This window comes from Marmota monax, unplaced genomic scaffold (assembly GCF_021218885.2).
Source record: "Marmota monax isolate L192 unplaced genomic scaffold, Marmota_monax_Labrador192_F-V1.1 WCK01_AAM20220418_F8-fsc00139, whole genome shotgun sequence".
NCBI classification, from domain to species: domain Eukaryota; kingdom Metazoa; phylum Chordata; class Mammalia; order Rodentia; family Sciuridae; genus Marmota; species Marmota monax.
Window position 1 is genome coordinate 774,383 of NW_026695226.1, and position 20,601 is coordinate 794,983.

The 20,601-nt window shown below is 37.8% G+C and overlaps 1 protein-coding gene across 1 annotated transcript in view; it reads right to left on the reverse strand.

Annotated features, from left to right (window-relative positions):
• Elapor2 (endosome-lysosome associated apoptosis and autophagy regulator family member 2) overlaps positions 1-20,601 on the reverse strand; it is a 161,619-nt gene that overhangs the window by 83,151 nt on the left and 57,867 nt on the right. Inside the window, exon 2 of the mRNA XM_046435396.2 lies at positions 1,709-1,829. Within this exon, the coding sequence (XP_046291352.2) occupies positions 1,709-1,829 (121 nt within the window). The remainder of the gene's footprint in view (positions 1-1,708; positions 1,830-20,601) is intronic.

The window sequence follows — 20,601 nt, forward strand, 5'->3', positions numbered from 1 at the left end:
AAAGCCAATTACAATAAACTGACTACATTGGTATTACTCAGGCTCTGTTTCCCTTCCCCCCCCCCCCTCCAATCCTCCTTACTGAGAATTGATCTCTCCTCTGCACAGGAGGCTGCCTGGACCCTAGGCTCGCATCACCTTCTTCTCTACTGAGCCTCCTGTCTCTTCAGACTCTTGTTAATGTCTTTCGGGGAGAGGTACTCAGGTTCTCTCTGTATTCATTTAATATCATTCACCAAGAAATAATGGTGTTTTTCTCATAGAATTGCTGCAGTCTCCCTGAGTGCAGTGAACTCACCACTTAAGCTTAAGCTCTCTCAGCTAATAAGAGAGAGGTGCTCTGTGAACAAGAAAGAATTAGTTTTCCATTTAACAAATTTGCTTACCTGTATGTTCATTTAGAAACAGACTGTCTAAACTTTTAGGAATACCATTTGGAACACTGCTGGAAAAAAGGTAAATCCATCTGACTTTGAACCTTAGGCTAACCCTAGACTACTTTACTGTAGAAACTCCCCACACCCCTAACTTACCAAATTAGTTTTTTTTAAAAAAGAGTTTATGCATGAAAATAAATTCCACAATGTATTTCTCTGTTAACTCATAATGTTACACTTCAAATCTTCTTAATTTTCAAAAGGAAAGTTATTAAATATGACCTTCAGTAATTCTATAATCTCTTTATAGGTTATACTTACAAAAAAATTACCTCAAGGTATTTTTGTGGCTTTAAAAAAGAAAGGAATCCATTACAAGATGAGTTTTGTGGATAGATGGTAGTAATAGTAGGAAAACAATATGACTATACTTAGTGCTACTATAGTTCTATATACTTATAATAGTTCTATACACTTAAAAATGTTTAAATGACAAACTTTCAGTGATATGTTACCCAATTAATAATTCCACAGCCACATCAATGTTTATAACAACTCAAACTCACAATAGCTAAACTGTGGAACCAATCTAGGTGCCCTTAAACAGATGAATGAATAAAGAAAATGTGGTGTGTATATATACACAATGGAAAATTACTCATCCTTAAAGAATAAAATTATAGCATTTGCAGGTAAATGGATGTAACTGGAAAATATTATGCTAAGCAAAATAAGTCAATCCCAAAAATACAAAGGCTGAATGATCTCTCTGCTATGTGGATGCTAACTCACAATAAGGCAGGGGGCGAGGAAAGAATACAGTTACTTTGGATTAGGTAGAGGATAGTGAAGGAAGAGGAGGGGGTGTTGGGTAGGAAGGACAGTATAATGAATCAGACACTATTACCCTATGTACATATATGACTACACAACCGGTGGAATTCTACAACATGTACAAACAAAAGAATGGGAAACTATACTCCATTTATGTAAGATGTATCATAGTATATTCTACTGTTGTGTATAACTAATTAGAACAAATAATTTTTAATGTAATTTTTTTAAAAATCCACTAAAGATAAATTCTGCCACTCTGCCCTCCAAAATTTTAAATAAAAAATTTACAAATAACAATAATACTGATACTTTAATACATCCATGTGTTATCACGGACTTTGCACACAAGGACCCCATGTATTCTGCTAGACAGCAACAAGATACATTCATTTCTCCAAGGTCTCATTATAATTCATTATAATTGATACCCAGGGCTAATATTAAGATGTTATGGTTTAATGAGAAGAATAAATGATCAAAAAGTCAGCACATACTGCATTCTTTGCCCCTCACTGGGTCAGGCAGGCCGGAACAGTCCACTGCAGAATTGGGAATGGCAACTCTCCACCTGGAGCCACTGCTATCACATTCCGTATATTCAAAGTGGTAATCTTTCTGCAAACAGGCACAAAACAAGCCTTTGTTAGAGCTGATTCTAATGAGACAACTGTGCTTTATCAATCATCCTAACACAATTAGCTTGCAAGCCTCTATCCAAACGGCACCCCTTGTTTGACTTGAATTCCTTTCCCACTCCACCCACTAAGCAGTTTATTGATCAAAAATGTATTAGATATCCTGGCACAGTGGCACACTCCTGCAATCCCAGCAGCTAGGGAGGCTGGTGCAGGAGGATCACAAGCTCAAGGCCAGCCTCGGCAATTAAGTAAGGCTTTAAGCAACTTAGGCCCTGTATCTAAATAACAAATAAAAAGGGAGGTTAATTTTTTGAGTTCTTTGTATACTCTGGATATTAGGGCTCTATCTGAAGTGTGAGGAGTAAAGATTTGTTCCCAGGGTGTAGGCTCCCTATTTACCTCTCTTATTGTTTCTTTTGCTGAGAAAAAACTTTTTAGTCTGAGTAAGTCCCATTTGTTGATTCTAGTTATTAACTTTTGTGCTATGGGTGTCCTATTGAGGAATTTGGAGCCCGACCCCACCGAGTGTAGATCGTAGCCAACTTTTTCTTCTATCAGACGGCGTGTCTCTGATTTGATATCAAGCTCCTTGATCCATTTTGAATTCACTTTTGTGCACGGCGAACAAATGGGCCAAGGACCTGAACAGACACTTCTCAGAGGAGGACATACAGTCAATCAGCAAGTACATGAAAAAATGCTCACCATCTCTAGCTGTCAGAGAAATGCAAATCAAAACCACCCTAAGATACCATCTCACTCCAGTAAGATTGGCAGCCATTATGAAGTCAGACAACAAGAAGTGCTGGCGAGGATGTGGGGAAAAGGGTACACTTGTACATTGCTGGTGGGACTGCAGATTGGTGCAGCCAATTTGGAAAGCAGTATGGAGATTTCTTGGAAAGCTGGGAATGGAGCCACCATTTGACCCAGCTATTCCCCTTCTTGGTCTATTCCCTAAAGACCTAAAAAGAGCATGCTACAGGGACACTGCTACATCGATGTTCATAGCAGCACAATTCACAATAACAAGACTGTGGAACCAACCTAGATGCCCTTCAATAGACGAATGGATAAAAAAAATGTGGCATTTATACACAATGGAGTATTACTCTGCATTAAAAAATGACAAAATCATAGAATTTGCAGGGAAATGGATGGCATTAGAGCAGACTATGCTAAGTGAAGCTAGCCAATCCCTAAAAAACAAATGCCAAATGTCTTCTTTGATATAAGGAGAGTAACTAAGTTCAGAGTAGGGACGAAGAGCAGGAGAAGAAGATTAACATTTAACAGGGATGAGAGGTGGGAGGGAAAGAGAGAGAGAAGGGAAATTGCATGGAAATGGAAGGAAACCCTCAGGGTTATACAGTGGAGGGGGTAGAGAGAGAGGAGGGGAGGGGAGGGGAGAGGTGGGGAGGGGGGAGGGTGGAGGATGGGAAAGGCAGCGGAGCACAACAGACACTAGTATGGCAATATGTAAATCAATGGATGTGTAACTGATGTGATTCTGCAATCTGTGTATGGGGTGAAGGTGGGAGTTCATAACCCACTTGAATCAAATTGTGGAATATGATATGTCAAGAAATTTGTAATGTTTTGAACAACCAACAATAAAAAATTTTAAAAAAAAGGGAGGTTAAGCACCCTTGGGTTCAATTCCCAATATAAAAAAAAAAATTATTATATAAGGCATACAGTAGGCACTCAAAATATGGGGGAGGGCAGGTCAGACAACATTCTTAAGCTGTAGCCTTTATCCTTTCGTACCATATACCTCTAAACCCAAAGACTACAGCACATTTCTCCATCTCTTTTGCAGGCTTTTTAAGCTCCAAAGGATTGATAGATAGGAGTACAAGGAAGAGCAAAATAACACTAGGAAACTGACTGCTGTCAGTCACTCCAAGTGTTTCAAAGAAATAAGAGAACCATTCCCATTGACCTAGTTCTTGCCCTGTTTAAAATTTAACAAAGTATAATAATTGATCATTCAAATACTAGAGAAAAAAATTACAGATTTTCTAAGCAACTCTCCCAAACTCAATTCACATCCACCACAGCAGGCTGCCATTAGTCACTGAGTATTAAAATAGACCATTTATTACAATTGCCAACTTAAGGCCAACCCACTTGTCTCTGGCTTTTGGTTGCTTTGAAAATCTCACAATGACCTCCTCTGGTCACAGCACATTTCACATGAGCAATGCTTGAATGGAGGGGAATCAGGATAAGATGTTACAAGAGCATTTCAAGAATAAGAGAAATTCCAAATCTATCCTCTATACCCTTATTAATTTAATCCAATACCCAGAATGATGCTATTAGGCCCCTCATCTATTTTGTTTGGCCTCCCTGACTATATTAATGACAGAGAAGCACAGAAGCACCTAATGACTTCACCGTGGGGAAGTAGGAACAGGAAGGCCATCACTCTTGCCTGTTTTCCACAGCAGCCTTTCCCAACAGTTAATCTCCTGTTTTAATATATTTTTCAATCTGGATAAACATAATTTTCCAAATCCGCAGTTTGGGTTTTCTTTTTGTTACTGTACCCTTGGTTCATCTTTTTCTTCTCATATTTTACTATAAGCAATAAGAAGAAAGCAGCTCATCTGTACTTTTTACAATACTCTTTTATGATAATTTACATACTAAGAAAATGTAGGCATTTTCTACCATGCTTCTCATATTTCCTGAGCCATCACCAGCAGTCTTTTTCATCTTTATTTATTTATCAAGTTTGTTCAAGACAATCCAGGATTTCTATCATGTACCTCAAAATTCTTCCAGCCTCTGCTTGTTACCCGATTGTAAAGTCACGTCCCCTCTTTTAGGTATCGATTATAATAGCACTTCACTTCCAGTTCCCCCCAAACTATAATCATTTCTGTAGCGAATTACCACAAAATACATTTTGTGACAACAGAAATCTATTCTCTCATAGTTGTATGGGTCAGAAGTCAAAAAATAGTTCCACTCCTCAAGGCATTGGCAGGCCATACTTCCTCAGAAAGCTTTAGGGAAAATCCATCTCTTTCCTTAGGCTTCTGGGGGCTGCTGGCATTCACTGTCCATGGCTGTGCGACTCCAGGCTCTGCCTCGGCCTTTTCTCCTCTTGTGATTGCACTCAAAGCCCATCTGGGTATCTTCCCTTAAGGTTCTCAATTTACATCTTCCTTTTTTTTTTTTTTTTTTTGTCATATATGGCAATACCTCCGTGTTCTAGGGATAAGAATTTGGATATCTTTTGTTTTTGTGTTTCTTTTTCTTTTTGGGTGGAAGCATTATTCAGCTTCCCACAATCCTCTGATAGAGTAGCTTGACTGGTCATTCATTTGCATAATGGCTTTCAGGTTTTTCTGTTCCCAGTTATTTGTATTAGGACATCTCTCTTATTTCCATATCCCACTGAGAAGATCCTGGCCTCTATATGGAAAATTTAGGTTATTTCTTATCATCCTAGCAAAATAATGATGCTGGGAAGTCTGGCATGAATTTCAAATGAAGCAAGGCCTCTGAATAAAATAGGGTAAGCTCCAGAAAGCACTCCTCCAACACTACCTCTGAGTTATCCAGGCTGCCACATCCAAGATGAGAACAGTAATAAGTAGATGAAAAAGGCATTATGTTTTCTGGCTGTAATGTTGTGTGTCATACACCACTTAATTTCCCTAAGATTCTTTTATCCTATTTACCCTTTCCAAATTACCCAATGACTCCAAAGGGCCATAGCTACTGTTGTTACCAAACTCTTAGGATGTAAGCAAGAAGCATTGACATGTTTATTTAGAAATTTAAAATACCAAAATGAAAACAAACCTATTTCATGCAGAGGATAGCACAGGGGGTCAGGGATTTGGACTGTAGTCCAAGCCAGATGGAGTTTATTTTAAATTATTTAATAGGCTATTTCATATGGCTTGGTAACAAATAACAATTTAAAAAATCTCTTCTGAAGGAAACCCTTCAATTCATAGAAAGATCTAAGAAGTGGGGTTACATAGTAAAATTACTAAAGAGACATTATATGACAGCCTCTCCCAAGTATTCTGAATGATACTCTGGGAAAGAGAATTACACCACATAAATTTTCAGATTTATACTTAGCACTCAAGACCCTAACTAAACACAACTCAAATAAAGATTGAATGCTTAAATCAATCCTTCAGAAATAGGAATTTTCTGATGTTAAGGGACAAGTTCAAAAGAAAAGGTAAAGTCATTTCTTAAACAAATATAAAATTAATACATGTCAAGGACTTTGTTTGTAATTTTTATTAGCATGTCAAATCAATAGGGTGCTACCACCAGTTCAAAGAAGAACTCAAGGGACAATAGACAATCAGGAAAGTAAAATGAATTTAATTAACATAAAATGGTAAATATATAGAGGATAATGATCAATTGTGTTCCAAAGGCTAAAATGCATTCTCATGTCTTCATGAGAATCACTGGTAATGCTATCAATTTCCTACATCTAACAGTGTTGTGAAATCATTCAAAGACAAAGAAAGACCTTTATAGAAACTGATAATTCAGGAACCTGCACTACACAGGATACCCAGAAATTCTTTCTGCCTTTTTCAATGTGTTTTACAATTTTGCTTGACAAGGGGAAAATTCTTGGCAATTTTTCATACACTCAGGGCACCTGGCATTTTATTTCCAAACACACTTAAGTGAGTCATTGCACACTCTAAAAAACAGACATCAGCTCACAAGCTACATTTCTCCAAATTACAAATAAGAAGAAGTGCCTTGTGCACTTCAATGCGAAGGATGAATGTTATTTAAACATGTCTGCAAATCACTGAATATTGGGGCATGAAGACACTGCTCCAAGCAACAAAGTTCCCTGTAAGCCTAACATTATAAATATGTGGGAGCCAGGAAACAACCCAAAAAGAAATAGAGCATGGAATTATGCCTGACCACAAAACACTTAAAGGAAAATTATCCTTCTATAGATATCAAGGTACCCCACATACACAAAACTACCCAACTACTCACATGCACTCACAAATCAAAATACAGGCACAGATTCTTAAATAACAACAACAAAAACATCAAATTGTATTGTCTTATTTCTAAAACAGAGAATGTCAGAATATACCCAAGTAAATGTTGAATGCTAACAGCACTCCCAAACACCAATGTCATCTACCCTAAAAAAGGCTCATGGTATTCACTATAAACCTTGGGACTCATTTCTCAATTCTGATAACAATATTTACTATTTAACACATAGGCTAGACAGTGTTTTGAAAAGATCTCATGTATAAAATATATATGTTTACATATTGACAAAATACATATGTATTACTGTTATAGAGACATTGTATTAGTCGGTGTTCCATCATTATCCTGAAATACCTGAGATAATGAACTTATAAAAAGTGCATTGTGGCTCAGTTTTAGAGGTTCCACTCCATTATCGAATGGCCCCCTTGTTTTGGGCCTGTAGAAAAGCAGCAAAAATACTCACCTCATCAGTCAGGAAGCAAACAAAGGAGAGGAAGGGGTCAGGATCCCATTATCCCCTTTATCCCATTATCCCAGTGACCCCACTTCCTACAGTTCCACCAACTCCAAAAATCACTACCCCAGGGGCCAAGCCTTTAACACATGGGCCTTTCAAAGGCATTCAAGACCAAAACTCTAGCAGACATTAACATATATTGTATTAAGTGACTTATGTATATACCAATGTCATTTTTATATAAAAATATGTATTGTTCTTTATTCCCAGGCACTTAATTATTAAATAAGTAATATGGCCTAAAGAGTATGGGGTGATTTAAAACAATACACAGCTCCTATACTCAACAGGCTTATGATTTTGTTAGAGTGAACTAGACACACACACACACACACACACACACACAGACACACAATTTTATAAGAAAACATAAATAAAGGTTCCAAGAGGAACAGCAGTACTACAAGTCAGTGTGTCAATAAAAAAAAATCTATCTAGATGCCCTTCAGTAGATGAATGGATAATGAAAATGTAGTACATATACACAATGGAATACTATTCAGCATTAAAAGATAATAAAATCATGGCATTTTCAGGTAAATGGATAGAGTTGGAGAATATAATGCTAAGTGAAGTTAGCCAATCCCACCCCCACAAAAAAATAAATGCTGAACTTTTCTCTAATATAAAGAGGCTAATTCATCGTGGGTTTGGGAGGGGGATCATGGGAGGATTAGATAAACTCTAGATAGAACAAAGGGGAGGGAAGGAAGGGGGGAAGGAAGGGAGGGAGTATGGGGGTAGGAAAGATGGTGGAATTAGATGGTCATCATTACTCTAAGTACATGTATGAAGACACCAATGGTGTGACTCCACTATGTGTACAACCAGAGATATGAAACATTGTGCTCTATATGTATAATATTAATTGTAATACATTCTACTGTCATATATAACAAATCAGAATAAAAAAATAAAAATTGTAAAAAAAAAATCTACCTAGTCAAAGTTACTACTAAAAGCCAGTGTGGTGGCTGTAATCCCACCTGTAAAAGTACACACCTGTGATCCCAGTGACACAGAAGGCTAAAGTGGGAGGCCAAGGTAGGAGGATAGAGGTTTGAGGTCAGCCTCAGCCACTCAGTGAGGCCCTAAGCACTTAGCAAGACCTTGTCTCAAAAAAAAAAAAAAAAAAAAGTAAAGGGCTGTGGATGAATCTCAGTAGTTAAGTACCCCTGGGTTAAATTCACAGTACCAAAAAATAAATACATACAGTACATACCAGTAAAAATCCCTTAAGTCTCATGTCACATAAGGTACAATGTTGTACCATTGCTCAATAATTTTAGTACAGCCCATTCTTCCTTAAGCACTCTATCACACACCCATTTCTTAGCACTCAGAGGACTTGCATTTTAGGAGACAAGTTTTCTAGAAAAATAAACATCTTTAAACATTTAGAATCACATTCTACAGAATATATGTGGTAAAGCATGCAAAATGTGACTCCATTGTATTATTTTTACAGAGTCAAATGAAATCCCCATGAGATGGAATAGTCTGAAAAAGCATCAAGGAGAAGGCCCTGACAAATAGACAAGATCTGTAACTATTCTGCTGACCACTTTCCTCATAAATAGTTAATTTGAAAAGGTACAGTAAGCAGCAAGATCAACCTAGAGATACATGCCTAGATGCATGCAGTGAAATAGGTTATCTTAGGGTGAACCGAGGAGAGAGCAAGTACTCAAATGAATGAAGGAACACAGCGGCCTGGTACTCTGTACTGAGGTCTCTTCATTTGTGAATCACCAATGAGAAAAGTCAGCATTCTGAGGCTGTCTATCCTCCAAAGGCTGAACTGGCTACAGTTAAAGATACAACAGAGGACCACAAATTCTTTTTTTAAATTTTTTTAATATTTATTTTTTAGTTTTCGGCGGACACAACATCTTTGTTTTTGTATGTGGTGCTGAGGATCGAACCCGGGCCGCACGCATGCTAGGCGAGCGCACTATCTCTTGAGCCACATTCCCAGCCCGAGGACCACAAATTCTAGTATAGAATCAAAAAGAGCAGAGGAAGTTGAAGGCCTCTGACTTCAAAGCAAAGAAAATGCTGATACCTATAAGAACATAAGAGAGGGGACAAAAAGAAGCTGATGTAATTCATTGTCCTCATTTCATTTTCTTAATGTGAAGTTCCTTCTCTTCCATTTTTTTTTTTTTTTAATGCAAAATGTTGAGAATAGCACAACCGTGTATTTGAGGAGACTGCTACTCCTCTGGGAGAAAGGCTCTTGAATGTCATGCTCAGCAAAGCACTTGGCACACTTCCTTGAGAGTGAAACAGCAAGAGGGAAAGGAGAGCCTGGCACAAACCCTTCAGCTTCAGTTCCAATGAGTGGGCCTGCTTCATTGTAGTGTGTAGAAAGGCCCCAAGCTTGAGAACACATAAGGAGACACGCAGGACTTACAGTAGGTCCTTAGCCAACATCATCAAGTACATGAGTGCAGAAAAATCGCGCAGCAATTTTCAGATTTTTCTTTTATAAAAAGAACACAAGGTTACCATGGAAACCTACTGCTAAGTAATGTAAACATGATCTATTTATGACACATCTTTTTCACTTCACTTGTTGATACTGTATTGTTTTTTGGAAATTGTTTTGAAGAAGTTTCATATTTGAAACTTGACTTCAATGTCTATCTGGGTAAACAAGACCCTTCCTTGCATTAATTCAATATATGTTTAATTCAATATATGGCACCTTGCATGTGCCACTGTGTAGATGTTGGAGATAGCTGGAAACCAGATACTCAAGCCCTGTTCTCATAGGGCTTACATTTTAGTGTGAATGAAAGTGTGTGGGGTTCCTTTCTTAGAAGGACCCAGTTTAGAGGATTCTCCTTTTATGGCCTCAATCCCAGCTTGAAGAGAGTTAGGTGATGAACTGGCAACAGGCCTAAAATCCAATCTCTCCTCTGCCATTACTAAATTTAAGACCCTTAGAGACAACTAACCCTGCTCCTCAGACTCCTCTTAATCTGAAAGAAAAAGGTTTGCCTTATGTGCTATAGTCTATGACCTACATTTTCACTGTTCTTGATAAAAGGAAATGAACCACATCCAGTCATCAGGTACTGCCAGGGAAATTTTTCAAAAAAACAAATATCCTAAAACAAGTCTCCTCAGGAAAATTATAGGTTTCTTTAATTTTCTCAGGAAACCTACAGAAGGACAATATATAATATTAATAACCCTCATAGAAACTCTCACAGAAGATGCTGAAGAAAATGCGTGTCTCTATATAAAATAGTCTTTAAGCACATGCAATGATTATCTTACTAATTGCATCTAAACTTACTGAATTAAATATATGCTTATCTCTGCTGTCTACAAACCTGTACAAGAACTTAAAAAATTTCTAAAGAGAACAGAGTAAAAGAATGAAAATGCTATAAGCATACAAAAATAAAGAGAACCGAAGGGGAAATGGCAATAGACGCCAGGTGTTAACAAATATTTCTGGAAGATGGGAAGCATTAGGTGAGTTCTAATTGACTGTTCAAAACAAGACAATCTGAAAGCTAAGGGCTACACACCCTTAGAATGAGAACAACAACAACAACAAAAAGATGGAATTGAAGGCATTAGACATCCCAAAAATTAGAGGGGAGTAACAGACATAAAAGCACAAGACTGGTTGAAAATCTATATGAGAAGGCATGCCTCTCAGTTTTTCTTCTTTAGCAAGCAAGAGAAAAAGAGCTATTTCCTCCAAAAATATTGAACGAGGAAGATTACAGATTAAAGGACATCAAATACAGCAAGAGGAAGGAAAAGAGCATCTTCCTGAACCCTGTGAATAACTAAATAGTGAGATCCAGCTCAGGGGCACTTCCCCCACACTTGTGGCCAGGCCCAGTCACTCCAACACCACTGTTGTTTCCACTTGGACCACCATCCCAAGGAAGGGCAGAGCCACCACCTTCCTGCTCTCCCAAAGGTGCCCTCAGTGGGTATTGCCCACACACTGGCTCCCTTTCCCAAACCATTTCAGCTGATCTGCATACTTGCTTACCCTAGAATTAAGATTAGCTGGAATGTATCTTTTATTCACACTATGATTATTACTATTATTGCTAGTAATAATAACAACATTTGCCTTTCCAACACAATTCTCTTAAGCTTTCCAATATAATTCTTATAACATTACTCCACTTGAATTGGCCCACAGAATCGTCCTACATAGTCAAGAAGATCGTCTTCCTGACCACTGCCCTATTTCAATGACCAGCTCCTGACACCTAGATGACTACCACCAACAGCCTAAGTGGCCTTCTGCCGCAGTCCGGCTGCAGCAAAATAACCGGGGGGTGACGAATAACTTGTGTAGATTGATACAGCAGGAGTGGAAGCCATTTATTGTAGGACAACAGAGGTATTTATACATTCCACACAGCTTATCTTAATTAGCATAAACTAGATACATCAGTCAACCAATAAGAAATCTCCACACTTAATGGCTCACTGGCCTTACTTCACAAACCACTCCCTCTGGCATTTTGCCAGGCGCCATCCAGACTTGTTTACAGACTCTAACAGCTTTCCAGCTTCTGCTCCTACTCACGCCCTCACACCCCACAGCTTGTCCCAAAGTAAGCATCTCACTGGCATCCGTAACATTTGTAGGACCAAGAGAAAATGTATAAATTGAGGCATTCCTTTCTCTTCTTTAGCCATGCCACATCTTAGGAGACTCCTTCATATACAAGAGGTGACAACAGCCTGTCTGCTAGTGCCCTTCTACAATGTCAGCAGCACTCTCAGGCATTTTAGGCATATAATTCTAAAGCCACATTGCCCAGAGTGTGGTATGAAGGAGGCAAAGGGTGGGCTGTGGCATGCAGGTAGCAAAGCTCCCGACCCACAGACTGTAGAAGAGGAGGAAGAACACAGCTGGAAGATGATCAGACTGTGGCTATCTATAGCAGAGATCAGATAGGTCTGGTCTGGAGGTGATGCTGGTTTCTACTATGTGAAAACATTTAAACAAACAGCAAAAAAAAAAAGTTTTCTACCCCTCAATGGATAAAATTTCCTGACAGGCAGAAGGGTCTGTCTATCTCTTGAAGGGATGTTGGATTTAGGTGGTCTTTATAGTTTGGGTTTTTGAGGGGTTTGTTGTTATGCTAACCCAAATAAAAATTGGATGATGATCTGCTGAAGCACAATTTTTCAAAAGGGGAAAAACAAATTCTAGTTATGGCTAGTTATATATGGTTGTAAGCTTACCTATATAAAATGTAAACTACAAATTCTTTAAGTTAATCAGGCTGAAACTGCAAAGACACCTTTGCTCCTGCAAATTTTGAGTAACCAAACTATTTAATCAGCACCAAGAGATACTGCATGCAAGTTTTAGAAATGCATTATATATACCCCATGACACATCAATTCCACTTCAAGGCACATAATCCAAGAAAACTATAGTATGTTTTCATCACAGCATTATTTAGAGAAACCATTAAAACAATTAATATGCCACAAAAAGGCTGGTTAATAAATTATAGTTCACACATGATGAGATTGGATTTTATACAGTCCATTTCTAAATGATAACAGCAAGAGATATTTAAAAACAAAATAATTTTATGACATATTTAAGTGTAAAAAATTAAGGTTGTGAAGCAATACATCTGAATTTTAATTGTGTGTAATCAATATGTGTAAAAAGAACGACCAGTATATATTCTAAAGGGCTGATGATGATTACCTGAGTAATAAGTATCATGGTATTGTCTTATATGAGCCTATATTTTCAAATTTTTCTACAGTTAAACTATATTATGTAATATTAAAATGTACTAATGCCCCCCTACTTTTAGGAAATTGCTTTGATAAGACAGAAAAAATATTCACATTTCTCCTAACTTTAGGATAAGTTACCTAACTTAAGTTCTAACCCTAACTGAAGTTCTGTCCAGGTGTACAGACACAAAGGAGACAAAGAAAAGTGGAACAGAATGGGAGAAAGGATGAAAAGGAGTTGAAAAGAAGAATGAACAACACACTTTGCTAACCACAATTTGGTGCCGTGCTGGGCAACTCCATGTTTGAATTCAGCTGAGCCACTGGCAGAATTCCGATGTAAAGGATTTATAAAAATACCATTTAAATTCAAAAGCTAAATCTTGTCCTTGCTGCTACTTGAAATTGAGCTTTACTTGTAAAGAGCATCTACAAAAATAGCATAGGTGATAAGTGGCTCTAAAATTTTTAACATCCCAAATCATGTTTTTTCATGCAAATTTTGTGAGCTAAATAAAAATAAGATATCCAATCAGTAGAATTTTTTTAAATGAATAGTATAACCCTAATAATAACTCTTGTCATAACTACACTTCTTAGAAAACAAACATTTATTAACAGGCTTCCTTTTCATTAGAAACAGTAGATATTTGGTGTTCTGTACCCGGCATTACTTTCCATTTCTTTGGGTAACAGCATGCTTTCTGTCCTCATTACACTTTGGGGAACTATTCTAAGACATCATGCAGTTTTGGCACAGAACTGCAACCCCCCGCCGGGTCCTAATGTAGACATGCTACCTGACCAATTATAATGAATTATTCACTGGTGACAGCCGAGATTGAGGAAGTCCATGATGGCCTCTCATTCCACTCTGACAAAAATATAAAAACTGAGATTCTGCAAAACAAATAATAGAAGATAGATTGAGGGCTGGAGTTGTGGCTGAGAGGTAGAGCACTCACCTACCATGTGTGAGGCACTGAGTTTGATCCTCAGCACCACATTAAGAAAATAAAATAAAATAAAGAAAAGAAGATAGATTGAGAGGAAAAGCCAAAACTTACTTTCTAGCAACTAACAATGGTAAATAAGATCTGGCTTCTTTTCTTTCTTTTTTTTCCCTAGCATTGAAAGGAAGATAAACAAATCAGGGACCCACACAGTGTAGGCTGGAAAATCTCCAAGAAAAGCTTGTCTTTCTGGGTAGAAGATCAAAAAAAGGGATCCCTGTTAGCTGGAGAACTTGTGTACTTGGCAGGGGGAGGTGCACGTGCTTCTTTTCCCCTCTTCTACCTCTTCCAGCCCTGCCTCAAGGCCAGCACTGGTGAAGAAATGGCACTTAAAACCTGTGTCTCTGCATGAAGAAACAAAAACAAGGAACTCCTGCTATGGAAGACTTTGGGAGAAAAATCACCGAAATTCTTTTTCTTCCTTCTTTCTCCTGTCACTTTATCCCAGTCAAGTGACACTGCACTAGAGCATGGACGCTGGAACTACACAATAATCCATTTTTCTGGCTAGAGGAAACATACAAAGGAGTCACTGAGAAAAGATCCCAGAGTGTAAAGGAGAAGAGAAAGCCCCCCGCCCCCCGCATTCTGTGTATGAACCAACACAAGTCCCAGGATGACCCACACACTGTGCCTGTGTAGAATATGCTCAAAGAGGCAGAGCAAAGGCAGAACTGAACTGCAATGGGAGCTACCACTCTGAATAAACCCTGAGTAGCTCAAGCAAGGAGTAGACAACACCCCAACACCCCTGGCTGGGGTCCAGGGAGGGATAACAAAACCTCTGTACACTGAACCAACACAAGAACCACCATAGGTGAGAAGGAACATGTAGACTGAACCTAAGGAGGCTGACTGCCTGCTAAAACAAACAAATCAATGCTCTACAGAAGATTTAAAAGGGCCTAGAGTCTCAGAAGATGATATTTAAAATATCCAAACACAACACAAAATTGCATGGTATTCAAGGAATAAGAGAAAGACTAGCCAACACTCAAAGATAAGCAACACATGACAACAAAATATTATTATTAGAATTCTCAAGAAAAGAATTGAAAGTAGCTATTAAATTTTACTCCATGAGTTACCCTAAGGCCAGAGGTCTCCAGTGCTGTCGTACATTTCAACCAACTCTTTCATTTACCCAGCAAATACTGTTTTGAAGTCAAAGAGGTATGAATTGGGTTGGTGTCACCAGCAACCAAGGGTTCTGACAGATATTTAAGATAGACAGTAGCTCTAGAGAAACATCTTATCTTCATGAATGTCTTAAGTCCTGACCAAGTAGAGCATTGGGGGAGTGAGGGCAGCGCCATCCAATATTGATTAATATAGCATCATATATTTGAATGTTCATGGCTTAGCAATGCTGTCCACTACCTTATGAGGTAAGAATTTTTAAATAAGGACACAGGAAAAGATTTTACCCCCACCTCAATATCATACAGCTGATCTAGGTAGCATATGTAGTTAGATCTTAAGTCTACATGTCTCATGATTACTGTAGCTGCCTTGTTAGATCCTGAGAACTAATGCTAAACCTTAAAACTTGAGAAGCAGAAATCAAAATAAAAACTGAATGCTCACTATCCCTCTCTGACCCTCCCAGAAAGCAGAGTTTATCCAACAACAGCACCCTTGGCTCAATCTCTCTCAGTATCTCTCTCTACTCTCAGCACCACTATATTTCCTGAGGAGTCAATGACTCAAAATAAATTTTAAAATCATATTCACGAGTTGTTTGCTCCAAAATATCTTTATTTTCTACACAAGCCTTCTAATTACTCAGCTTTGTCTATTTTCTTCATATGCCCATTTCAAAACAATAATTGTTTAATTTTCCAAGTACAAAGCAATCCATATTCAGTGTGAAGAATTTAGAAAACAGAGAAACAAAGAAAATAAATATCTATCAAAATCTCATCAACCAGAAATAACCACTGCTAGGTTTTCAGTCATTTTCCTAAGTACATTTATTTTAAAATTATGATATAATATCATGCTTTTATTATTCTAGTAATAAGTATTTATGCAAAAAAATATTTTAAACACAAGAATGGCTTTCTTTGCTACAGCTTTTTCTGATCCATGTTTTTAAAAGCAGTCTAAAAGATCTTGTCAAAATATCTAATTCACCTCTGCACACCTCTGAATGAAAGAAGACAAAAAAAGGCTCACTGATTGGGAGTTATAAAGTCTCTTTGCCTTATTCTTTCCCCTAAGACTTGTGGAGTTTTCCTTTGTAGGAAAAATGAAGGAATATTTTCTCAATGTTCTCATCCATCTCTGTGATCCATTTCAGAAACATAAAACAGGTGGATTCGTCTAAGGAGTCTAAGAAGAACTTGAATCTAGTTCCAACAGCCTCATGTTTTCAACTATATGCCCTAGAAAAGCTACCTGACCCCTCTGAACCTCAATTTTCTTGTCTATCTCTAATAAGATGCAATTTTCCTTCCTTATCTTATAGAGCTATAAGAATAAATAAGCTAACTGAAAGCACTACACACACATGAAATGACTATCTCCACATAGATATAGTAATATTTAAGTTTGTGTGCAGGTAAAGGCTTCCTAAATTATTGTACTTCTGGTCATGGACTCTACTAGATACTAGAAAGGAGGGACTGTAACTGCTAGCTCATTGCAGTTTGTGAAGATGTTTCACATATATTTTGTGATTTGCTCCTCCTAGCAATACTATGATACAGACATTACTATGCATCCTCACTTTTAAGATTTCAAGACTTCTGAAATCCACATCGAAAGGAACTTGGGACAGGATATGCAGAATGACATAACTGTCAATCTGTGCCTGAGCAAACTTAACAATGGGCCAACTATATACTCATCTGTTATCAGTGAAACTGAGTTATTTATATCACAAGAGTGATGCTTACAATATCTGAAAAGAAAGATTGCACAGTAATTCAGCAAAGAAATCAAAACTTACTGTGAGGAAAAAGGCTGCCTCCACAAAAGGTAGTGAAATTAGAGGGTCAGAAATTGCTGATTCCCTCAGAATACACCACAGAGTTTCAAAAGCTAGACTAAAACCACTTCATGCATCTTAAAGGACTATTAGATACTATTTGCACAACACTTCTGAATAAACCCCAAGGGACAAGATTCAACTACTGGTGACAGGAATATTCACAAAACAGGACTCAAATCATTAACAGTAGGTAATAAATCAAAAACAACAAACAAAAATAGAGGGAAGCATAATATCATGCTCCAGCCTTAAACTATGAGATACTGTAAGAACTAAGGGAGGTTTTTGAGATAGAAAGAGATTGGTCAATGAGTAAAAATCTACAAATAGGAGGAATAAGTTCTGGTGTTCTGTGGTGTAGTAATGTAACTGTAGTTCACAATGACGTACTATATATCTCTAAGTAGAAGAGAGAATTTTGAGTGTTCTTACTACAAAGAAATGATAAAAGTTTAAGAGGTTGGATATGATAATCACATTGATTTGATCATTACCCAATGTATACATAAATCAAAATGTAGCATTGTACCCCATAAATGTATACAACAATGTGTCAATCAAAAATCAAATATTTTCTTTTTTTAAAAAAAAAGAAATAATTGATTAAGTCCATAATTTGGCATATGCCTAAACCCTGGTAAGCCAAGGTTTGAGTCCACAAAAGAGAAAGTCTTGATAGTGGGGAAAGCCAGAATGTGGAGGGAAGCAAGAGAAAGTACAGAATAATTAAAGGGCAATTAGTCAGAGACCACAGCCTGAAGGTGAGACAGAGGTAGGTGGCCTCAAGCCAAGCCAGTGCAGCCTAGGGTCCCACACACAGGTTGAGAAAAGAAATACAACACCCAATCTCACCAGCTGGGATGAAGAGAAGTGCTTCAGGAGAATCCTTAGACATTTCAGGTGAAGGCAGACTTGGTCTTTGACAGAGATATTAAAAATTATGTAAAATTATCTAGCAATTAGAGAAATGCAAATTAAAATTACACTGAGGTTCCATCTCACTAGTGAGAGTGGCAGTTATCAAGAATACAAGTAACAATAAATGTTGGTGAGGATGTGGGGGAAAAGGTACACTCACATATTGATGGTGTAACTGCAAATTGGTGCAACCACCCTGGGAAGCAGTATGAACATTCCTTAGAAAATTTGGAATGGAACCACTGTTTAACCCAGTTATCCCACTCCTCTGCATATTCTCAAAGGACCTAAAATCAGCATACTATAGCAACTACAGTGACACGGCCACATCAATGTTTATAGCAGCTCAACTCACAATAGCTAAGCTATGGAACCAATCTAGGTGCCCTTCAACAGATGCATAGATAAACAAAATATGGTACATATACACAATGGAGTAGAGAAGAATGAAATTATGGCATTTACTGGTAAATGGATTGAACTAGAGACTATCATGCTAAGTGAAATAAGCCAATCCCCAAAAAACCAAAGGCCAAATGTTCTCTCTGATATGTGGATGCTAGCACACAATACAGGGGATAAGCAAAGAATAGACATTCACTGGATTAGACATTGGGAAATAAAGGGAAGAGAGGGTGGAAATAGGAAACACTGTAGAATGAATCAGACATAACTTTCCCATGTTCATATATGAATACAACCCCAATGAAACTCCATATTATGAACAACTGCAAGAATGGGATCCTAATTAGAATAAGTTATACTCCATATATGTATAATATGTCAAAATACATACACTCTATAGTCACATATATCTAAAAATAACACATTTTTAAATTTTTTTAAAAAAAAATAATACTGTAAAATTAAACTGGATACATGTTGCAAATTTTGGTTGGAAAAAATGATCATACATTTAACACAGAAAAGATTTCTCTCACCCTCCAAAAAAGACAATAAAACTCTGGCACATTTTAGAATAAATGGTATTACAATTGAGATGGAGTATTGTGAGCCATCTGAGATTCAGGTTTCTGGGGTCTATCAGTATGGGTGAGGACAGCTAAGAGCCCAAAATAGCATAAGTCCTTCTTCACTATATCACAGCTGCTAATGTTAGCAATTTACTTATTAATGTGTACCATGAATATTTCCCTCTTCCATTACTTGCTTTCAGCACTATATAACTTCCTATCTCAGCCAAAGCTCTACCCCTTCTCAGTCTTCTTGTGTATCTTCTCTTGTCAACTCAATTTCCCATACTCCTAATGAAAATTCTAGAGTAAACAATATTTCAAGTCATATGCTAACGTCCAGTCCCTTTGTTCATAATAAATAACCTTGCATCTTACCTTGACAAGAAAATGAATGTTCTCCAGGCACAAGTCTCTCCAGATTGTCTCCCCTCTCTGTGTACGGACATGCCCACATACACTCACATGCTTGCCTCCTTCCTGGGGTCTCAGGGAATGAGCCATCCTTCTGATTTTCCAAAATGAGTAACTCTGCCAACCAGATCTCATCCTCTCCTCACACATTCCATTAGTTATTCTGCCTCTTTCTTCCTTCTATAATGCCTCTCTTATCTGCCTTTCCCCCTCAACAAATAAATGATTAATGATACTCCAATTATTTTTTAAAAAGTCCCCACTGATGCTCTGTTAGTGATTCATCATTTGCTCTCCATATCCATTCTCCACTCTTGTTTACTCCAAATTAGGCCTGGAGGGGCTAACCTCCCTGGACCATATCACTTGGGCTCACCTGCCATGTGGATTCAGGTCCTGCTCTTCCAAAGGGAGGCACAAGAAGGAGTAGAGGGAGGGAGGCATTTATATTCCTCTCCTTTCCATGGCCACCAAGCTTTTAGAATGCCATTTTCTCCCCTTTCCCCTTCAGGGCTACCAGTGCTAACAGCTTTCAGATCTGTTCCTGCTGGTTATTACCTAGTGCTTCCAGTATGGGATTCCTTAAATTGGCCCACATCTCCATAAGGAGTCTTTATTAAATTCTAGTGAGGTTTTTTTTTTTTTTTTTTTTTTTTTTTTTTTTTTTTTTTTTTTTTGTGTGTGTGTGTGTGTGTGAGCTGTGCAGGACTCTAACTAATACACCTTCCATACCTCTCCAACTTCTCTTCATTTCTTCCTAGCCATGCTTCCTGAAAAAGTAGTGTCTCATTATTGTCCCTCATTTATACCTTAAGTCACTAAGATCTGACTTCTGCCTCTTTGTGATGCCACAAAACTGATCTCTCATGCCATACAAGCAATGTGTCATCAAGGCCATTGATAAGCTCTGTCTTCCAGCTATACCTCCCACCATGTGCTCCAACTGTAATGCATGACCCTGGCTGTCTTGAGACTTTTACATGATTCCCGCTACCTGGAAAGTCCTCCTATACTCCAGACACCTAATGAGTTTTATAGGAGTCATTGTTCAAATCTCAACTCAGGAAACATCCTCTGGGAAGTATTTTCTTATCTCCCATCCTCTATCTATAATCCAGAATTAATTACTCCTTTCTTGT